Genomic DNA, 21,202 nt, shown 5'->3' with positions numbered 1-21,202 from the left:
CAAAATAAAGGCTGACAAGTCAGTGAGCTTGCTCAAGGCAGTTTCAGTGGAATGGTAGGATGGAAGCCAGGCTGAAGCATCACTAGCACACAACTAAATGTGTGATGGCCAGCACTCTCAACCAACCACGGGAAGCAAACACAGACCCCTGAACTCACCTGCCAATCTGCTCCAAATGAACAGCTCTCGTACCTCAGAGCCTTACACTACCTCAGGCCCTCTATGAGTTCTTGCTGAAGCCAACTAGATTATTGGGTCTCAACCAAAGAGATTCCTGCTCTGCTATCTGATGGGGTGCCAAATGAACAGGAAGAGTAAGTGTCCCTAGTCTAGTTGAGGGGAACCAGAATAGCTCCCAAATGGCTTCCTGAACCCCAGGATCCTTGGCCTGGTCATGGGAGCACAGTTCATTTAGGCAGTTGTTCCAGTGGCTGTCACTGCTTCAGTACCACAGCTGGGTCAAGTTACCGAAACTACAGTGACAGACACCTCAAACTGTTAGTCTCAGTTTACAGCTATCTTACAGAACACTCATCCTACTTCTGAAGGAAAAAGGGCAAACAAATTACCATGGCTACAAGAGCTAACCAGAATCAGGAGCAGGGCCACTGCATCTGAGCCTTGCCAGAGCAATTATGTCTTCATTTCTCTCAGGCTCTTTTTTGTTTTTTAATTGAAGAACAGTCAGTTACAATGTGTCAATTTCTGGTGTACAGCACAATGTCCCAGTCATGCGTATACATACATACATTCATTTTCATATTCTTTTTCATTAAAGGTTATTACAAAATATTGAATATAGTTCCCTGTGCTATACAGAAGAAATTTGTTTTTTATATATATATTTTTATATAGTGGCTAATATTTGCAAGTCTCAAGCTCCCAAATTTATCCCTTCCCATCCCCTTTCCTCCAGTAACCATAAGACCGTTTACTATGTCTGTGAGTCTGAGTTGTTTTTTTTTTTTAGATTCCACATATAAGTGATATCATATGGTATTTTTCTTTCTCTTTCTGGCTTACTTCATTTAGAATGTCTCAGGGTCTCTTAATACACTAAAATAAATAATTACCTGAGAGAGGAACCATTGAGTGTCCTTAATAAGCCCAGGGGAAGAGGAAAACAAACCCAGAAAAAGTCAAACATATTCATTCAAGAAAACAGGAAGTTTGATGCCATGGCAACACCAGCAGCCAGTGACATCAGAGCAGAAGGAGAGGAACAAAAGGATTTATGACAAGTTACCTTTCCATGGGTCTTCTCTCCCTTGAAATTTGACCCATGCTGCTTATGTGATGGTGCTTGAAGGACTTAAGTTATTTTGGTACTGTTTCAGAACACAGCAATTGAAACTTCTCTTGGTACTTTTCTCCAACATATTCCTGGAGATGAGCCAAAACCACATGCCAGAAATCTGCTGAGTGCCACGATCTTATTAATATGCAATGAGATTCTATTTCAGACTGCTGGTGATACTGGGCTACCAGTCAGCCACAGGGTTAAGGATATAAATTGTAAAACTAAAAACATTTGAGAAGAATTAAAGGGGAGACCAAATAAACAGAAGCTTCACCGTCACTTTAGGTTGAGGGTTTACAGGGGAAGTATTTGAGAGGAGACGTTTAGGGAGAAAAGCTTCTCCAGGCTGGAGTGGAAAAATACCAGGAGCTGCTACGGGAAAGGAGGTCTACAAGGCATGAGTAAGAGAAGCGGCTACAACGTGCCCCTCCCCCTCATTCAGCAGCCTCAGCTGTGTAAGAGGCTGCAACTGATTCCTGTCAGGAGTCTCTTAAGGCAGAATCAAGCAGCGAGCAGGCAATTTGAGCAATGCCAGGCTCAATTCATCAAGACGGGCTGCAGGTTTATCCAGAAGTTAAAGAAGTGATTACCAGAAATTGCTTCCATCAGTGTAAAATTACACTATTGAAAAAGACATTGTGTTCAGCTGATTTAAAGGGACAGTACTCTCATTTATAAGAGGGAAAAAACCTTTTCCTATTAGGTAGCTCATGACACATTAAGTCTTAATGTATCTTTCATCTTTAGTGGTGAACTTGGGGAATTACTAAAGTGATTAATTATAGTTCCTTCTTCAATAGGGTCTCTATTAAAACCAAGACACTACATACATATGTAGCCAGAGGTTATGAAGGACACCTCAACTCAAGGTGACATCATTACTCCTCTGTGTTTTAGAGGCGATGACTCACCACAGGGACTCAATGGACTCAATGATTAGCAGAGAAGGTTTCAAAGCAAGCATGGGGAAGGGATTTGTAGTTCACCTAGATTCTGTACTATTATCTCCAGGACCTATAGCTCCCTACTGCCATGCCTTCTGCATTTTATAGCTCCAGAAAAGATATGTGAATGGCCCTAATATAATTGAGGAAATGGCCTTGAACAGTAGCCAGAAACATTTGGGTTAGATGTAACGAAGAACCTTCCTTCCATAAAAGGTACTGGAATTTGATGCCCTGTTACTAAAAGAAGGGTTTTCCATTACTACACAAGTGGCATCTATCCTTGGGTCAGATTTACGTCTGGTTCTGTCAGTTTAGACTACTATCCTGATTACAAGACTGAAACTTTACTTTTAATTACCTGGGGGTGCTTGTGAAAACGCACGTGTATGAGTTCCACGTCAGAGCCAATAAACCAGATTCTTCCATGAGGAATCTGTATTTTTCACAAGTAACCCAAGTGATTTTCATTATCAGGGAAGTTTGAAAAAACACAGATCTAAGGTGCTGCTTACAGTAATAAAGTTATTAAGCCTAGGGAGGAAATGAATGATTTAAAGAGAGGAAACTGGTTAGACAGATGAATCATAAGCACCTCATGACTGGGTTAGGAAAGCTAGAATTTTGGGGAAAGGCTGAGTGCAGTCAGAGCTGGAGCCAGCACACCCTCCTGCAGCTTGTTCCAGGCCCTGCCTCACTCCACTTCCTTGCCTTCTACACACTCTCTTTACTGCAAGCAGACTTAGCCTGAAGACTCCTCAATAGATCTTAAGCTGCAGGTAGAATCTAAAAGAGGATGAGAGAGAGTACACAGCGGACACTGTGCAGTCAGTCCCTGGATATAAGAGAGTAAGATTCTGAAATGATCTGTTACCAGCCCTCAGACATCTAAAATCCAGCCACTTACCCAAATTGGAGAGCCTTTTCATCAAGCCCGCTTCTCTTATAGCAGCAGGACCATATTCCACTCCTTTTCTTTTCTGTAATGTATACACAGTTAGATGTGAGGGAAGATAAAAAATTAAGACTACTTCAGTTCACAAAAATACAGAAATCTGCAGTCCTATACTTAGTTCCTAACAGATCCCACTGAAAACTCTTTTATTATTTTCACCTGAGGTCTGGTCATCTCAAACACTTGCAGGGAAGGAGGAGAAAACAGCAATCACTGGAATCGAACCAGCCTTCCAAGCCCCTCGTTGTGGGAAGGGAAAGCAGAGGCCAAGACAGGGAAAGTGGCTGAACCAGGTCAGGATCTGGTTGTTGGATGTTATGTGCCTCTGGCCAGGGCCAGAGCCCGGGACTTCGCCACCAACGAGCTGAGCTCTCCACGACTGCAGGTTTCTTTCATTGAGGAGAGAACAAAACAGCTCCTCCCGTCTTCCCGCCGCCAGAGAGGCAAGCGCCAATTTCCGTTCCAGTTAATGCCCTTTCTGAGAATGGACCCTGAAGCCTTAAATCCTCGGCCGCTTTCTTTAACTTCTTCTCCCTTATTTTCCACCGGGGATTCTGGCCGGCTTCTCCTCCTGCAGCCTCTCCATGAAATCCTCTCCCTCCTTTCCTCTCCTCCATCACCCCAAGCGGAACCCACCACTTTCTCGTTTCTCCGGGGGAGGCCGAAGAAACCCGCCATCCCGCTGGCCCCTGCCCGCACTGCAAACAGGGTGCCCTCCATCCCCTCCCTCCTTCCCCGTCTTCTACCGGGGAAAATCCCCGGTGCTCTCCCAGTGCCCAATCGCGGGAATCAGCCACCACGTCCCCTCTCGGTTTCTCCCCATCCTCTCCTCGCCTCCCTGTCGTTCCCACTAGCCCCGGTTTCTCTAGGTTCTGGGGGGGCGGGGATCCTGCCCCAAGATGCCAGGTCCCAGTTCTCACCTGTCCCTGTGAGAATGGGGCTCCAATGACAGCCACAGAGTGGACGGACTTCCTCGGCACGGAATGCACTTGCGCCCGGAGGAGACGCGAGAGGCTGCTCCTCAGGGACATGATGGGCAGCGCGGCACGTACCCGAGCAAGCAGCTGCTGTGCGGGGCTCGCTCCCTTAAGTGAGCGGGGCCGCGGGCCGCGCTTACCTACCCGCGAGCGAGCCGCGCCGCGCCGCCCCGTGACGTCACCGCCGCCTGGCCCCGCCCAGGCCCCGCCGCCTCGCCCCCAACCAGCCCCCAGCACACCTTCCCGCAGGCCCCGCCCACCGCCCTTCGTGGGCCCTGCGCTCCCTGGCTGATGTCACTTGGATCTGGGTCCGGCTCTCCGGCCAGGGACAAGCCCCTGCCGCTGACGCCACAAGACCAAGATCGGGGCCTGGCCAATAAGGGTGCGGTCACAGGCAGGTGTGTCCTGTGAAAGAAGTCCGGGAAGCGGCCAGCCCCCGTAAAATACTCGAACTCGGAACTCGCGAACCGACACACAGCCTGGCGGATCGCGGTTCTGTTCACACAAATGCACGCCTGGCAGACGCCAGTTCTACCGAAGGGCTGGGTTGGTCTGGGCTTAGTCTGGCCCGACCCCATGTGAGTCCCCTGCCCACACCAAGCTGCCCAGTCCATCGGCTCGGTTTCATCGCAGAGGTCAACGTCCAGGAAACGTACTTATCCCACCTTTGGGCGTCAAAGGCTAGGAGATCAAATACAGATTCGAGCTCTCCGACCCAGGCAAGTTAATAATAACCCACCTATTTTAAGTATTTTGGATGGAAAGGTTAGGACTTACAAATTACCTTCTAGGCGTTTTCAATTCTTTCTGAATAACGGGAGCACTGCTTATTAAAAATCAAACAGCAACATATCTGGACTATTTCTAAATTTCAGAGAGATTAAAGAACTGAAAGTAACTACTAAAAGTTTTAATAATAATGATATTTTAATAATAACAACCAACTAAAGTTCTAATAACTTTTAGCGTTCTAACAATTCCTTAAAGTAGGGACTATTTTAAAGACGCAGAAGTAAGATCAAAGAAGATAATTTACCTTTCTAAAGTCACATAGTTTGGAACTGGGGGAGCTATTGTGATTCCTGATTCCAAGTTCTTAACCATAACTAGTGTCTTGAAGGAATAGCTTGCAGGAATCTGGACGTTAGTCCTATCAAAAATAAAAATTTTTTTTTTGAAAAAAAGCGAAACTTTTTATTCACTGATGACATAATTGACAATGCAGAAAATCTCAAGGAATCTTACCCTCCAACCAAAACAAAGTGAGCTTAGCAAAAGCATATGGAAAAAAAAATCCATGAAATTATTCTTGCTGGCTCTCATTTAGAGGAGGTAAAGCCCCTTTATGCTGAAGGCCATCTTCCGCCGTCTTCCGGACCATCCTCCCTCTCCTCCACCTTATCTGCTGGGTGCCCCCACTTATCTAACTACTTAACACTTCCACCCCCTTTTCACCTCCACAATAACAAAAGGCAAAATAAGGTGAAGAAAATAACTGATGTTAACAGCAAAATGTATCCATCTCCATTTTAAACAGTCCAAACATTGTGAGAGACTTTTATCACATGGTGGGTCAGATCCTGTCACAGTGTGACTTTTAAATTTATTGCTAAGTTCCTGAACCCAAGTGAGCAAAGAAACCACTTCTAAGATCCTCTGATATTTTAGGACCACAATTTTGATCAATTGATGCTTCTTTTTGCTTTGTTACTTCCCTCAAACAGTCCAAGTTACTTTCCCATTCTGGAAGCTGTGCCCTGAGGCCAGACTTGTTTCTAAGCTTTTTCTCTCTACCCACCCCTCCCCTGTGGCCATCAGGGGCAGAGGGGCAACAGAAGTGTTCAGGAGAGCAGTGCCCAGTGAGCTTAGTGGGCTAGGGTCAATGACAGGCCTGAGGGAGATGAACTTGACAGTGTGCATCTAGGACTGCCGCTCCCCAGGGCCTTTGTGCTCCTCTTCCTGAAGGTAAGAATGTTTTCCAGCCTTGATGATGAGTTTATCTTGTGTTCATCAACCGCAGTGTGCTCAGAATTCTGCTCTTTCGGAGGCCTCATTACACAGGCATGGTTGATTAAATCATGGGCCATTGGAAACTGATTCAACTTCCAGCTCCTCTCCTCTTCAGGGAGGTTAGTGGGTGGGTGGGGAGGTAGGACTGAAAGTTCCAACCCTCTAATTAGTTGGTTGGCTCCACTGGCAGCCAGCCCTCATCCTCAGGTGGGGTCCAAAAGTCACCTGATTAACATAACAAAAGCCAGTTATTGCTCTCATCATTTAGGAAATTCCAGGAGTTTTAGGAGCTATGCGCTAGAAACAGGATGAAGACCAAATATATTTCCTATTATATATCACACACCCATGCACAACTCTGCTACCTACACCAGAGTCCCAATCCCTGGGCTCAACACAGCCCCTGACCTTCCTGGGAGACCATGTGACTGACCTATGCTCACTTTCTTGGTATATAAAGTGGTAATTTTGTAACTCATTTGTTAATCTCTTCCTGGGATAATATACAAAAAATAAGATGTAGAAATACTTTGCAAGCAGATGAACTAAATAAATATATCCAGAGAATTGGCAGACTCTGTTGATCCTTCCTACCCTCTTGTTTGCTGAGCTTTGGAAGAGGACTTGTGGGCAAACATCCTATTTCGCATGTCCCATCTGGGAACAATATATTAAACGACTTAACAACATTTTAATCGTGTAACACAAGTCAGAGTATTTTCTTTATAGGGTGACAGATTAAAAAGAAATAAAAATGACAATGCCCTGATTTAGGAGTGGCATTTTCTCCAAAGAAGTCAGAAAAAAGCTCCAATCTCAATTATGATCATCAGATCTTGTTTGCTAAGCAAACAGCGTGTGCTATATTCTCAACAAAGATGCTTCGCAGACCCAGACAGAGAGCAAGTAGACAGACAAAACCCCTCAAACCCCAAAACTGACCCTGTGGTTGAAAATGCCTGAGACGGCCTACATTCAGTCTATGGAATGTGCACCTCTCCTCCACTATGACTCGTTCTTGAATTCTTTCCTGTGCGAAGCCAAAACCCTCACTTGGAGGGGCGCAGCCTAGGGACTCGCCTGGGACCTGGGACACGAACATCTTCTCGGGGCCCCTTTTTCCTGAATCAAAAGCACAGTGATCCAAACTGCTAGGAAGTGACAGCACTTTTGAGGAAGCTATAAAATGGTGGTGAACAGGGTCAAGCCCAACAGCCAGCTAGAATTTAGGAGAAATCTGAGGACAAGGCCTCGATATGGTCATTGGAGCCGGGGTACAATATGAGGTGTGACCAAGGGGAAGCCAGACAAGAGCCAGTTACAGAAAATGGATACAAATCCCAGAGCACTGGTGTTCCCAGCCCCCCAGGCTAGAATGATGCAGGGGCTGGAGACAGGAAAACACAGCACAGGGCTCTCTCCTCGATGCGCCTGGCACCCAATCAGGTCACTCAATTCTCTGAGGTGGTCTCAAGGGGCTTGTGAGTTTCCAAAGCATCCTGAAGCTCTTTTGTAGAGATTCCTGCATGTCCAGCAGCTTTTTGTTTGTTTGTTTGTTTTCAATTGCTTCTACTTTATGCTGGGTATATTGTCCAGATTTTTGGCGTCTTTATCTTTTGAAGAGGGCGATGTTCTGTCGGAGTTCCGCAGGTGCTCTGGTTGGCTGAGTGAGTCTGTAGATGTGGATCTTGGTGTATTTGTGGGAGAGGGTGACTTACAAGCGTCCTTCTACTCCGCCATCTTGCCTCTTCTCCAAAAATAAAATTTTATATAAACATCTGAGAATGTTTTATCTGATACCAACTTTCATGCTGCTCTCCGAAATATTTCATAAGTCTCCAAGGAATTTTAGTATTACAAGGCAGTTTACTTTTAGAGGATAAATTTTATACCTGTCTCCCACTGCTGGTTTAGCAAAGAGATGTCTTTCAAGCATTAGCAAAATAAGCAGGGTATTACTGTAAAGCAGTGGTTTGGAAAGTGTGGTCCCAAACCAGCAGCTCAATATTTGCATGCTTGTCAGAAACACAAATTATTAGGCCCAATCCCCAACCTTATTGGCTCAGTAACTAGGGATAGGGCACCAGCAGCTTAGGCTTTAACTAGCTCTCCAGGGATAGGGGCTGTAGAGAGCAGTGGGGGGTGTGGCCGGGGATTCATGGTCACTGATACTGTCACGCTTGGTCAGATCTTTGGAATTATCTTGGTACTTTTTTCTTGCTCATCAACACATCCAACTTTTTTGTCCTTATTATTCTGCAGTTGACACTGACACAGATTCCCTCAGGCTTTCCCCGACTACACAAAGACCTCTTGTCTCTTGAGCACCTACTGTGAGTCAACAGATTGAAAGTACTACATAAATCCTGCATGTCACTTTCAACTGGTTTTCCATCACCTATAGTTCACTCAGAGGTAAGTTACCAGTTCCATTACTGCACACCGGGAGAGTGCACAGTAGATTGTTATATTACTGTTATACTTTAAAAAATTAAATTACTACTTTTATATGTCTGAAATAGTTTATAATTCATTTTTAACCCAAAGTTCAAAGAACTGACCTGCTTTTATTTTCAAAATAAGTTATTAAAGATAATATTCTAAAATTACATAAAAGCATGAGTTAAGTTTTAGAAATTTATTTTAAAATTTGTAGTACTCTGCTACAGCATAGTTCTAGAACCCTTCCTCAGGCCCATACCTAGAGAGACTACCTCTTTAATTTAGTGGCTGCCAATAGGCACTCTGTCCCTTGATAGGTAGCTGGGAGTGTGTGTTGGGGGTAGGGGGTAGTGAGGAGGTAAGACCTGATTACAGTGTTGGGTAATTCCCATAGGTAAACACTCTCCTTCGCTACTATTTCAAGCTATCATTGTGATGTCATTGAATATGGAACCTGGAAAAGGTGCTCATTATATAAGATTTCTACCATACATATACAATCAACAAAAATAACCTCAAGAGCATAAAAAATAGTAAGATATAGTAAACTAGGCATAAAGTTTTGAGTGTGTATTATCTTTGTTTTTAATATAATTTACTTGTAAGTTTAAATAATTTTATTTTTAATGATGACTATGTTTAACAACTGGCTTGCAAAATTCCTGAATTTAACAATAGGGTCTTGTAGGTGGCTAAAAGCAGGTTCCAGCTCACCACTGTTTACTGCAAATCCAAGGGAACTCAGAAAAAACTAAACTGCAAGTTCTTAAAGGCATGAACCGTGACTCTTCCTGACATCGTTTGATCCTCTCCTGAGTACAGTGCTTGGTAAATAATTAACAAACCTTCCAGATTCTTTTGAAGCCCTTACTCATGGTCCTTGGTCTATGGCTCTGACATGGTAAAGGGAGATTCCCAAAGATTTCTTTTGGGATTTCTACTTTTACGTATGAAAGGGCTGAGCTCACTAATCACACCTTTAGACTCTAAAGTTTAGATCCTCTCTTTCATTTAGAAAATTTATTCATTCATTTATTGTCAATATTTAATGTGCAAAGCATTGTTCTATGTGCTGTTAATAAAGATGAAGACAGATAATATTTCATCACTCCCAGTGCTTATATTCTAGCGGGGAAAACAATCAAGCAGATAAATAATTTCAGACTTTAGTAAATGCTATAGAGAAAAGAATGCAGGGTATTGGGACACAATGTGCTATTTCAGAGAGAGGCCTCCCCAAACTGACATTTGAGCCAAAGACCTGAATGATAAGGAGTTGCTATAACAAGTCCTGGGAGAAGAGGCTTCCAGGCTCACATGAACAGCAAGATCAAAGCCCTAAGTTGAAACCTGAAAAGCAAGAATGCCCGTGGAGCCCAAAAGTGCACAGCAAGAGGGGCATGACGACTTGGGTCAGACTGGTAGGTGGGGCCAGGTCTCAGGGGCAGCATTAAAGAGCACGAACTTCAGAGGAAGGATTTTTAACACAAAGGCAGAGGGTTAATGGTTCTGAATTTTCATTAGGGAGTTGGGAAAATGTGATCCCTTTCGTGCTTTTCCATCCTGGGGCTGGGAGAATTAACATCATAACCCTAGGATACGGTTAAGGTAAGGAAACAAAAGATGAGTTCTGTGGAGGATAAAACAGAGTCTGTTTACCATGCAATGGGGATTCCTGGGTTCAGCAAAAAGGCTCGAGTGGGGGGAATAGAGAAAGGGCTGTAATAGTAAGTGACTGGTTTCAATGCCTGCCCAACCAGCAGCCTTGTGTGGAGGCAGGTGCCTAAACCTCTCACTGACTCATCACTCCCCTCACCCGCCACCACAACACAGAGGGGTTTTTATAGCGGGCCTTGATCAGTGATTAATGGAGAAGTGAAAGCAGACCAATGGTGGCCATCAAGGGCCAAATGAAATTTAGATGTGAAATCTGTTTTAGTGCCAGCAGAGGCTGAGGCTGCAAAGGACACCAGAACACTTTGTCCTTTGTTCAGGTTCCAAACTGAAAACAAGCTTCGAGCCCTTTGCACCTTCCTGTGCTTTCTACTTGGGACTTTTCTTCTTTCTCCCTTTCTCCCTTCCCTTACTTAATTTCTTCTCATTCTTCAGGTTTCTATTTGGAAGACCCTTCTTCAGGGAAGCTTTTCCAGACCCTGCAAAGCTGAGTTACACATAATAGTACTTACTAATACTATTGAATGATTACTATATACTAGATATCTGCTCAACACTCACAAGTGTTATTTAAATTCTCATCACGAGGCAGTGAGGTAGACATTGTTATTATCTTTATTTAAGATATGGTAACCAAGAGTTGGTAAAGATAAGTCATCTGTGCTTAAGGTCACAAAGTAATTGATCAAAAGCAGAATCCAAAACCAAGTCAGATCTAGGGTGTTAATTATCCCTCCCATGGTTCACTTAATCCTCTGATTTATAATTGCCTATTTAAAGGATTATCTCTTTCTCCTGGAGAGAAACTCCTTTAAGAGCCTGAATGGTGTCTTACTATCTTTTAACACAGTGCCTGATACATGAGGGATGTTCAATAAATGTGTATTGAATGAACAGGAATCAAATGGCATATGTGAATTTTAAAAGAAGTCATATCTCTTTAAGCTATGAAAGTTCTGAGGATGGAATTATTGCTTTTATATGGGACAGGGAAGATTTCATGGAATTGGCATTCAAGCTGAGCCTTAAGGATTTTCCAGGAGGAATCTAGGTTGTTTGGGGAATGGTGAAAAGAGTGATTTCAGCTAAGGGGCATCAAGAATTTGAGTGATGGAAGTGCAGGGAGAGAGTTAAATATTTGAGTGCCCACTATTTGTAAGACAGTTGTTCTAGGATCTGGGAAGACAGTGGTAAACAGAGACCGAGCTCCCCTGGAGAGAACTGTAGGTACTGACACGTGTGATAAATAAAATATGCACGATAAATATAATAAGGTCATGTGGTAGAGTGTATGTATGGGGGAGAACTTCGTTAACTAGTGCAGTCAAGGATATGAGGGACATGTTAAAACATTACTGAATCAAACTTGGGTTTACTCGCCCATGCAGAGTAAAGCCAATCTACTGACACCAAGTTGTGGTGAAGGAAAGTGCAGCGTTTACTGTAGGGTGCCAAGCAAGGAGTCCAAGTAGCTAGTGCTTAAAAGACTGGAACTAAACTCCCCAAAGCTTTCAGGGAAAGGTTTTTAAAGACAAGGTGAAGAAGGAGGGTTGTGGGGTGTGTGATGGGCTCATGGATGTTCTTCTGATTGGCTGGTTGTGAGGTAACTGGGAGTCGACTTCCAGTTAACCTTCTTGATTCCAGCCAGTCTGGGGTCCACATGCTTGTGGGCAGCGTACAGTTAACTTCTACCTGGTGGGGGTTTCGGTATCTGCAGAACAGCTTAAAGGATATGGCTCAGAATATTATCTTTAGCACTTGAGGAGGAAATAATGTCCCTGAATTAGTTTAATGGATAAACTACTATTATTTTGTCTTGCTTAACGGTTTTCCTTTCTTTCTGTATTATCTCACTCTTCTGATTAAATATACTCTTTGTAATTTGGGGAAGCCTAGGAGACTAAAGTTTTCTACAGATAAGAGGCAAGCAGAGGACATCAGGTGGGGGTTCTATTCCAGGAAGTACAAAAGTTACAAAAGTCCTGCACAGCCAGAATAGATGGTACTTAGCTACACATTAGGGAGGGAAACAGGAGAGATTTTAAGCCTGGGTGAGGAGGAGAATGGTGGTACTAGAGTAATATATATAATACAGAGAACAGAATGGTGGTACTAGAGTTCCAAAGGGATAAATGGCCCACCAAAGCAGTATGAAAATTACTTTAAACTAAAAAGATCTGATCAGCAGCTGTAAAAGTAACATTAAAAAAAAATTTAAGCATAGTCTCCTCAAAATACAGCAGCCATTGACTTACCCCCACCCCCACACCATTGAGGGAGTTTCCTGATTGGGAAATAACTGACCTTTAAGATGAAAAAGGGAACCAGGGGGAGGTGACCAAGATGGCGGAGTAGAAGGAAGCTGGTAGCTCACCCTCTCCCACAAATACACCGAAACTCACATCCATGGACCCACTCAGCCAACCAGAGCACCTACTGAACTCCAACAGAACATCACCCTCTTCAAAAGACAAAGACGCCACGAATCTGGTAGGAGAAAAGGAAAAAAGAAAGAAGAAAAACCAAAACAGTGCGGGACCGGTCCCGCAGGGAGGGAGCGGCAAAAGAGGACTGGCGCTCGTTTGCTGAACCTCCCCCTCTCCAATGGAGAGGCCAGCGGGACGGAGCGGAGCCTCCGAGGCTCAGATCTGTATGGAGCAGCCCTTGTCTGACAGAACTAAGTTAAACCAGCACAAGAGGTCCCCGCAACACCCAGCCCGAGGCGCGAGCCAGCAGCTGGGGCAGGGGCAGGCGGCCTGAGCCGGGCGGAGGACTGGGGCGGCTGCACTGAGGCAGCCCCGGGGGAATGCAGGGTGCTGCGCCGTGGCTGGGAGGGGATACGGAGCCGAACAACCTGAGCCCCCCAAAAATTACGGAAAAAAAGCAAAGCAACACGGCTGGTGTGCCCTGGGGGGAGGGGTGCCATAGCCTTTGTCTCCTCAGACCCACAGCGCCATTACTGGCGCTTCTCCCTAGAAGAGAGGCGGGGCTCAGCCACAGCTGCCATATCCTGTGCACAGTGCCTGGGCGGGGGCAGGGCCTAGACCTGAATCCGCACCTGGTGGCTCTGCAACCTGCTGGGCAGGACTGAGACTTGTTTACAGCCTGAGGCAGATAGGATCTTTCTGCCCTGGTACCTCAGAGAACTTGAACCACCAAGACAAGCAAGGAGCTGGGGCAGGGCTGTTTCACAATCTTCTCTGAGCCCACCTTCGGAGCGCCAACCCGAGGCGGAGCGGGTAGCTGCACAGAGCAGCGGAGTAACCGGCGCCGGGAGAGGGCAGGTGGCCACCAGCCTTCTTGGCAGGAACGCAGCACCTGACCACGGTGCTGGATGGGGTGCGATCCGCCCGCCTACTTTGCCCCAGCGCAGCATCTGACTGCGGCATCAGGAGGGGGAGTGACATTCCTGCCCACCAAGAAGGAGAGCAGCACCTGACTGCAGTGTTGGGAGGGGGCGTGATCTGCTTGCTGACAGGCACTGGGAGCAGCACAGACAAGGGCGGCAACGGAGGGCCTCTGGAAAACAGCAAGCTGAGTTCGCGAAACAGAGCAAAGACAAAGACTTCTCGATAAAATCATTAAGAGGGCACAGTCTTCAGGAGAACACTTTTTTTAAAAAATCTTTTTTATATCTGTTCTATTTTCTATTACCTTTTAAATTTTTACTTTTTAAACAATTGTATATGTCTACAGTTTTAATCCCTTTAAATTTTTCTTTTAAAATCTTTTTACTATTATTATTTTGAAAAAATCTCTCTCATTTCATTTTTAATTCTCTTGGTTTTGATCTCCTGTTATTGATTATACACAGGTTTCAAATATTGTTTTTTGATATTTTCTCCTTTTTTTAAGGTTTTTAAAAGATGTCTCAACTTGATTGCTATTCTGCTTCAAATTGCTCTTCTATTATTGATTATACAGTTTTCAAACCTTTTTTTCTCCCTTCTTTTAAAATTCTCTATTGTTTTATCATTTTTAAAAATCTGTTCTATTTTCTATTACCTTTAAAATTTTTACTTTTTAAACAATTATATATGTCTCCAGTTTTAATCCCTTTAAACTTTTTAAAAAATATTTTTATTTTTATTATTTTTAAAAATCCACCTCATTTCATTTTTATTTCTCTTGGTGTCAATCTCCTGTTACTGATTATACACAGGTTTCAAATATTGTTTTCTGATTTTTTCCTCTTTTAAAGGTTTTTAAAAGACGTCTCAACTCAGTTGCTATTCTGCTCCAACTTGCTCTTCTATTATTGATTATACACTATTTTCAAACATTTTTTCTCCATTCTTTTAAAATTCTCTTTTTTTTAAAGTTTTATTCCTGCATAGGCTTTAGATAGATAAATAAATAAACTCCTTAAGGACCAAAATAGATAACTGATACTCCTTAAGCCACAGTGCCAGAGAGATATGAGCAATATGAAGAAGCAGAGGAACCACTCCCAATTAAAAGAGTAAGAGAAATCCCCTGAAAGAACAATCAATGAACTAGACATCAACAGCCTACTAGATCAAGATTTCAAAAAAGGAGTGATCAAAGTACTGAAGGAACTAAAAGAGATAGTATTTAGAGATATAAAATATGTCAAAAATGAAATTGAAGCTATAAAGAAGAGCCAAGTAGAATTGGTAAACTCATTTGCTGAGATGAGAGCTGATCTAAAGGCTGTACAAAGCAGGTATACAAGTGACCTAGAAGACAGGACAACAGAAAGCACCCAAACAGAACAGCTGAGAGAAAAACAAATAAAAAACAATGAAAATAATATAAGGGACCTATGGGATAATATAAAGCAGGCCAATCTACACATAATAGGGGTTCCAGAAGGGGAAGAAAGAACAAAGGGGATTGAAAAGATATTTGAAGAAATCATGACTGAAAACTTCCCAAACCTAAAGGAATCAGATATCCAAATACAGGAAGCTCAGAGGGTCCCAAACAGGAAGAACCCAAACAGACCCACACCAAGACATATCATAATCAAGATGGCCAGAGTCAAGGATAAAGGAATGATCCTAAAGGCAGCAAGAGAAAAACAAAGAGTGAGTGACAAGGGAACTCCCATAAGGCTCTCAGCTGATTACACAAACACTACAGGCCAGAAGGGAGTGGCAGGATATATTCAAAGACCTGAATGACAAAAAGATGCAGCCTAGGATACTCTATCCAGCAAGGCTATCCTTTAGAATAGAAGGAGAGACAAAGAATTTCACAGACAAGCAAAAACTAAAAGACTTTAGCAACACTAAACCCATGCTAAAAGAAACATTGGCAGGTCTACTCTAAACAGAAAAGAAGCAGGATGCTACAAAAATGAGAAACTCATAACTGGAAAGGTGATATCTATCATGAATTACAAATAGAATAAACACAAAATTGTGAAAGAAGACATCTAAATCATTAAGAGTGGGAGAGGGAAGCAAGGAAATATAGAGGGTTTTTTTTCTTTTTTTTAAGTTTTTGTTCTCTGTAGGATGGGTTTGAGATTATATTACTATCTGTTTAATACAAACAATTATAGTAATGGGTTAATAGACTTACAAAAAAGGATAAGAACAAGCCAAAATCTTACAAGTGAGTCACAAAAACTAAATAAAATCCAAGATAATACAAAAGAAAATTACCAAACCACAAAAGGAAGAAGAAAGGAACAAAGAGGAAATACCAAATCAACTGCAAAAATAAGTTCAAAATGGCAATAAACACACATCTATAATTAATTACTGTAAATTTAATGGACTAAATGCTCCAGTCAAAAGATGCAGAGTGGCAGACTGGATAATAAAGCAAGAACCTTCAATATGCTGCATACAAGAGATCCACTTTAGGGAGAAGGAACCCTACTTCAAAATGACAACTGCACCCCAATGTTCACAGTAGCACTATTTACAATAGTCAAGACATGGAAACAGCCTAAATGTCCATCAACAGATGACTGGATAAAGAAGATGTGGTATATTTATACAATGGAATACTATTTAGCCATAAAAACCGACAATATAAAGCCATTTGCAACAACATGGATGTTCCTGGAGAATGTCATTCTAAGTGAACTAAACCAGAAGGAGAAAGAAAAATACCGTATGAGATCGCTCATATGTGGAATCTAAAAAAAAAAAAAAAAATACAAAACAGAAACAGACTCATAGACATAGAATACAAACTTGTGGTTGCCAAGGGGGCAGGGGGTGGGAAGGGACAGACTGAGATTTCAAAATACATAATAGATAAACAAGATTATACTGTACAACACAAGGAAATATATACAAGATCTTGTGGTAGCTCACTGTGGAAAAAAAATGTGACAATGAATATATATATATGTTCATGTATAACTGAAAAATTATGCTCTACACTGGAATTTGACACAACATTGTAAAATGAGTATAAGTCAATAAAAAAAGTTTAAAAAAATAAATAAATAAAAATTTTTAAAAATTAAAAAAAAAAGGGGGGGTGGGAACCGGCAGCCTATTAGTGTCAAGAAGCCCAGTAGAACTTTCTATACTTTGAAGTATGAAGCCTTAACCCTCTTCCCTTTTGTTAGGTTGGTGTGTAGCTTTACTCTGGCTATTCAGAGAGTTACTCATTACTGAGCAACTCCCTTTTCTCCTGTTACTCTATCGTCAGTTAACACGTAAGCCCCAATTATTTGAACCTAAAATGGTAGAGGAAAATATTTTTTCCCGACAGTTTTCAACCCTGGCAGCTATTAAAAATAACCGAGGGAGCTTTTTTGAAAACGCTGGGGAAAAAATTCCACATCCTCCTTCCCCTACTGCCCATTACTTATCAGGGATGGACCCAGGCAACAGAGTTGTAAAAGATCCCTACGTGGTTCTAGTATGTAGTCAAGGTAGAGGATCCAATATTGTTCTCTCTCTCAATGCTTCTTAAGTTTTAATGTGCAAGCAAATCACCTGTGATCTTGTTAGACTCAGATTCTGAGCCTGTAGGTCTGCAGGGAGACTCACAAACCTGTATTTCTAACAAGCGCCTAGGTGACACCCCGTACTGCTGGTCTACCCACCACATGTTAACTAGTAAGGCTTTCTTTAACCAAGGTTTTTTCACTTTTCCTTTTAAATCTTCAGAATCATTTTCACATAAAGGCAACTTATTTCCTAGGCTACACAGTTGTGACTTGATTGAAATCACTTAAAGAAGCCATTGCTACTGATCACTTGAAATTAAGCTGAAAATGTAATGGTCTAACTGAACCTGTCTCTCAAACCTGTGTCCGTCAAACTAGATCCATGGTTTAACTAAACTTTCCCACGTTTGGTTTTCCATTTAAAAACCTTCAGTGTACAAGGATATCAAGTATCTTGATGTTACAAGGGGAGAGAAACCTTCCACATAAAAAAGCCAGGTATGTTCTTTGATTTAAATTGAAAACATTAAGCTTTACTATCCTAAAATGCCACAAGGTGGGGTTATGACTCCAAGAAAGAACTTTGGTTTTCTATATGCTATATCTGTTTCTGTAGGTTCCTTCTATTTCTGTGTGTCTATTTTTCCTTTCTTCTCCAGTTGTGTTTTTTGCACTGTCATTCTTACCTTTTTTGGGTAGGAAAACAACAGGGTAATATGAAGTAAATTACGGTAGATTAACAGGCTGGAACACTATGTAGCTATTTTCAATATATTTATAAAATCTATAGAAATATAGAAAATGTTTGTCAAAACATTAATTTTTAATTACTGTTAAAGTAATTAGGCAGGGGGGCCATTATGCTGAGGTAATTCCTGTAACTTAGCTGCCTACATAAGCAGACAAAAACCTATAAATGCCCTCAAGGTTAGGAAATCTAAGCCTAAGGACAACCAATCACAAATGGCCAACCAGGCTTTCCAAATACTGCAACCTTAAACTATACCCAGTCAAAGGATTTCCTCGCTTTGCTTCCACCTTTTCTCTATAAAAGTCTTTCCCCTAGCTCCTGGACTGGGCTCCTACCCACTTCTGGTTTGGTGCTGCCCTATTTGGGAGCTGAATTTTTTCCTCAAATAAACTCTTAAAATTTTTTAAATGCCTCAGTTTATACTTCAACAATACAAAATGGTATGTATACTATCACTACAGTAATTTTTAAAAGTGCAAAAACAAGAGAGTGATGGGAAAATAATACGTAAAACTGAAAAGTCTTTACGATTTGTGTAATTTTCTTCTCTCGTTTACAAATTTTCTATATCAACTTTTCAACAATAAAAACATTAAAACAAAAGGATGCAAATGCTTGGGAAATGAAGATTTGTTTAGGTGACACGATTATGGACGTATTTTCTTTGATAAAATTTCAATTTGATGTTGGGAAAATAATAAACATATCTTATTAAAAGGACAGGTGGGGAGAGGGTAATAGCTTAGTAGTAGAGTGTATGCTTAGCATGCATGAGGTCCTGGCTTCAATTTCCACTACCTCCATTAAAAAAAAAAATGGACAGGTAATACAATGTTAAAGATATATATATATTATTTATAAAAGTATCAAAAAACATCAAAAACCTAGAAATAAGGCTAATGATGTACAAGACAACTGCAAAAGATTGCTCAGAGAAGACCTAAATAAATGGAGAGCTATACCAGGTTCATGGGTAGGAAGACAACATAATTAAGATGTCTAAAATAAATAAGCTACAAGGATATATTGCACAGCACGGGGAATATAGCCAATACTCTATAATAAACTATAAATGGAATATAATCTTTAAAAATTATGAATCACTATGTTGTACCCCAAAACATATACTGTAAATCAACTTTACCTCAATTAAAAAAAAAAGTCAATTCTCCCTAAATTGATTGATAGATTCAGTGCAATCCAAGAGGAACTTTTGGTGAAAATAAACGAATTCAGAATAGCTAACAAAATCTTGAAGTAAAAGAAGAAAGTTGGAAGGCTTAACACTATGAGAAACCAAAACCTACTGTAAGGTAAGGAGACAGGTTGATGTTGGCACAAGGAAAGACAAACAAGAACAACAGAACATAACAGTCTGCAAACAGACCGATGCAAATGTAGTCACTTGATTTACAACAAAGGCACCATTGCAATCCGTGGGGAAAGGATGGTCTTTTCAACAAATGTTTCAGGAGAGAAAAAAAAAGAGCCTTGACCCTTACCTCATATGAAACAAAAAGTAATTCAAAATGGATCATAGGCCTAAGTATGAAAGGTAAAACAATAGAGCTTCTAAGGAAAAAAAGTAACGGAATATTTTCATGAACTTGAGACAGGCATAGTTTCTTAAGTAGAACATAAAACAGCATTAACCATAAAAAACTGATAAATTAGACTTCATTAAAATTAGACTCTGTTCATCAAAAGATATCACTAAGAGTATGAAAAGGTTAGGCATATACACCTGAAACTAAAACTGTATATTGACTACACTTCAATAAAAAATAAGAATAAAAAAAAGGTAAGGCATAGACTGCATTTTACTGCATGGATGATAACACCTCAATAAAACACTGTTCTAAATGGACAGATAAGGAAAATCCTGCTTCTGAAAGATGAGGTAGACACATACCATTCTCCATCCTTCCCACTAAGAACAGCTAAAATCCTTGGACATTTTATATAAAACCAACAAAAGAAGACTCTGAAAGGTGGAGAGAAGGAGGCTGCCTGGGTCAGGGACCCTGGAAGGGCACAGTGATGCACTCCCTGGGTTTTCTTTTTGCCTCCTCTATCACAGACTGTGTGCTGGAGAAGATGGCAATTGGGGAAACACCCTACAGAAACCTGCTCTCTCTAGCCAAAAGACAAAGTCAAGAGCAGCCTAAGAATACAAAAACTTTTAGATGATACCTACTTTACCCCAGCTAAACACTACAGAAAAAACTGCAGCCACATCACCCCTGTCACAAAGGCCAACACAAAAGGGAACATAGACGTCCACCTGTAAAGAGGAGCTCCACCCTGATGCCGGGGTGATGTTAGAGAAGGCTGAGGAAGGAGGGGATTTTATCCCTGTTGAGTGGTAATAGCTTCCCCTAGTGCCATCCTGTGGTGTCAGTGGAGAACATGTGGGCAGCCTTTCATGGCCACCCACAAGCTACAAGGAACACCTCCCACCAGGTGTCAATGGAAGCCAAGTGGGGAACTTGGATTTCTGCCTCTTCCTAGTAATGTGGTAGTACCCTTCTTCCTCTGCTGGAGCAATGTCAGGAGGTCTGCTAGAATAGAAGATTTAAATAAGATCCAAAAATCTCATAATATTAAAAGTGCTCAGGTTTCAGTAAAAAAATCTTTCATCAGAAAAATCTCAGCTTGAATGAAAATAGACAATCAAAAGATGCCAATACCAAGATGACATAGTTAGGATTATTTGACAAGGATTTTAAGCAGCTACCATAAAAATGTTTCAACAAGCAATTACAAACACATTTCAAACAAATGAAAAAATTGGGTCTCAGTAAAGAATAGAAAATATCAAGAAGACCTAAATGGAAATTTTAGAACTAAAAAATATAATAACTAAAATTAAAATCTCAATGTATGGGCTTAATAGCAAAATGGAGAAGACACAGGAAAGAATCAGTGAACTGGAAGATAGAATAGAAATCACCCAATCTGACCAACAGAGAGAGAAAAGTCTGGAAAAAAAATGAACAGAGCTTTAGAGGGACTATAACAACAACAACAAAAATCTAACAATCGTGCCATTTGATCAGAAGGAGAGGTTAAAAAAAAAAGTGAAGAAATAATGGCTGAAAATTTCCCAAATTTGGCAAGACACAAGCTTACAGATTCGAGAAGGTGAGCAAACCCAAAACAGAATTAACCCAAAGAAATTCATGCTAAGATATATCATAATCAAACTTCTGGAAACTAAAGACAAAGGAAAAACCCTGAAAGCAGTGGTGAAGAAACAACACTTA

General features: G+C 41.5%; 1 protein-coding gene and 1 long non-coding RNA gene across 4 annotated transcripts in view; one reads left to right on the top strand and one right to left on the bottom strand.

The window, feature by feature from the left end:
* ARG2 (arginase 2) overlaps window positions 1-21,202 on the bottom strand; it is a 46,905-nt gene that overhangs the window by 21,254 nt on the left and 4,449 nt on the right. The window contains exons 2-3 of one of the 3 annotated variants that reach the window (XM_072963270.1): window positions 5,213-5,326; window positions 3,152-3,224 (exon numbers count right to left, since the gene is read on the bottom strand). In XM_072963270.1, coding sequence (XP_072819371.1) covers window positions 3,152-3,173 — 22 coding nt within the window. In that variant the 5' untranslated portion in view covers window positions 3,174-3,224; window positions 5,213-5,326. Of the gene's footprint in view, window positions 1-1,073; window positions 1,160-3,151; window positions 3,225-4,119; window positions 4,344-5,212; window positions 5,327-21,202 lie in introns of those variants that run through there. The other 2 variants (XM_006206945.4, XM_072963271.1) reach the window with 2 other exon arrangements.
* On the top strand, window positions 7,754-9,728 carry LOC140696958 (uncharacterized). The gene is made up of 3 exons (XR_012073701.1): window positions 7,754-7,853; window positions 8,449-8,601; window positions 9,317-9,728. It is a non-coding gene; the product is annotated as an uncharacterized lncRNA (long non-coding RNA).

The sequence above is a fragment of the Vicugna pacos genome, chromosome 6 (assembly GCF_048564905.1).
Source record: "Vicugna pacos chromosome 6, VicPac4, whole genome shotgun sequence".
NCBI lineage: Eukaryota > Metazoa > Chordata > Mammalia > Artiodactyla > Camelidae > Vicugna > Vicugna pacos.
This window is presented reverse-complemented; position numbering and strand designations above follow the sequence as displayed.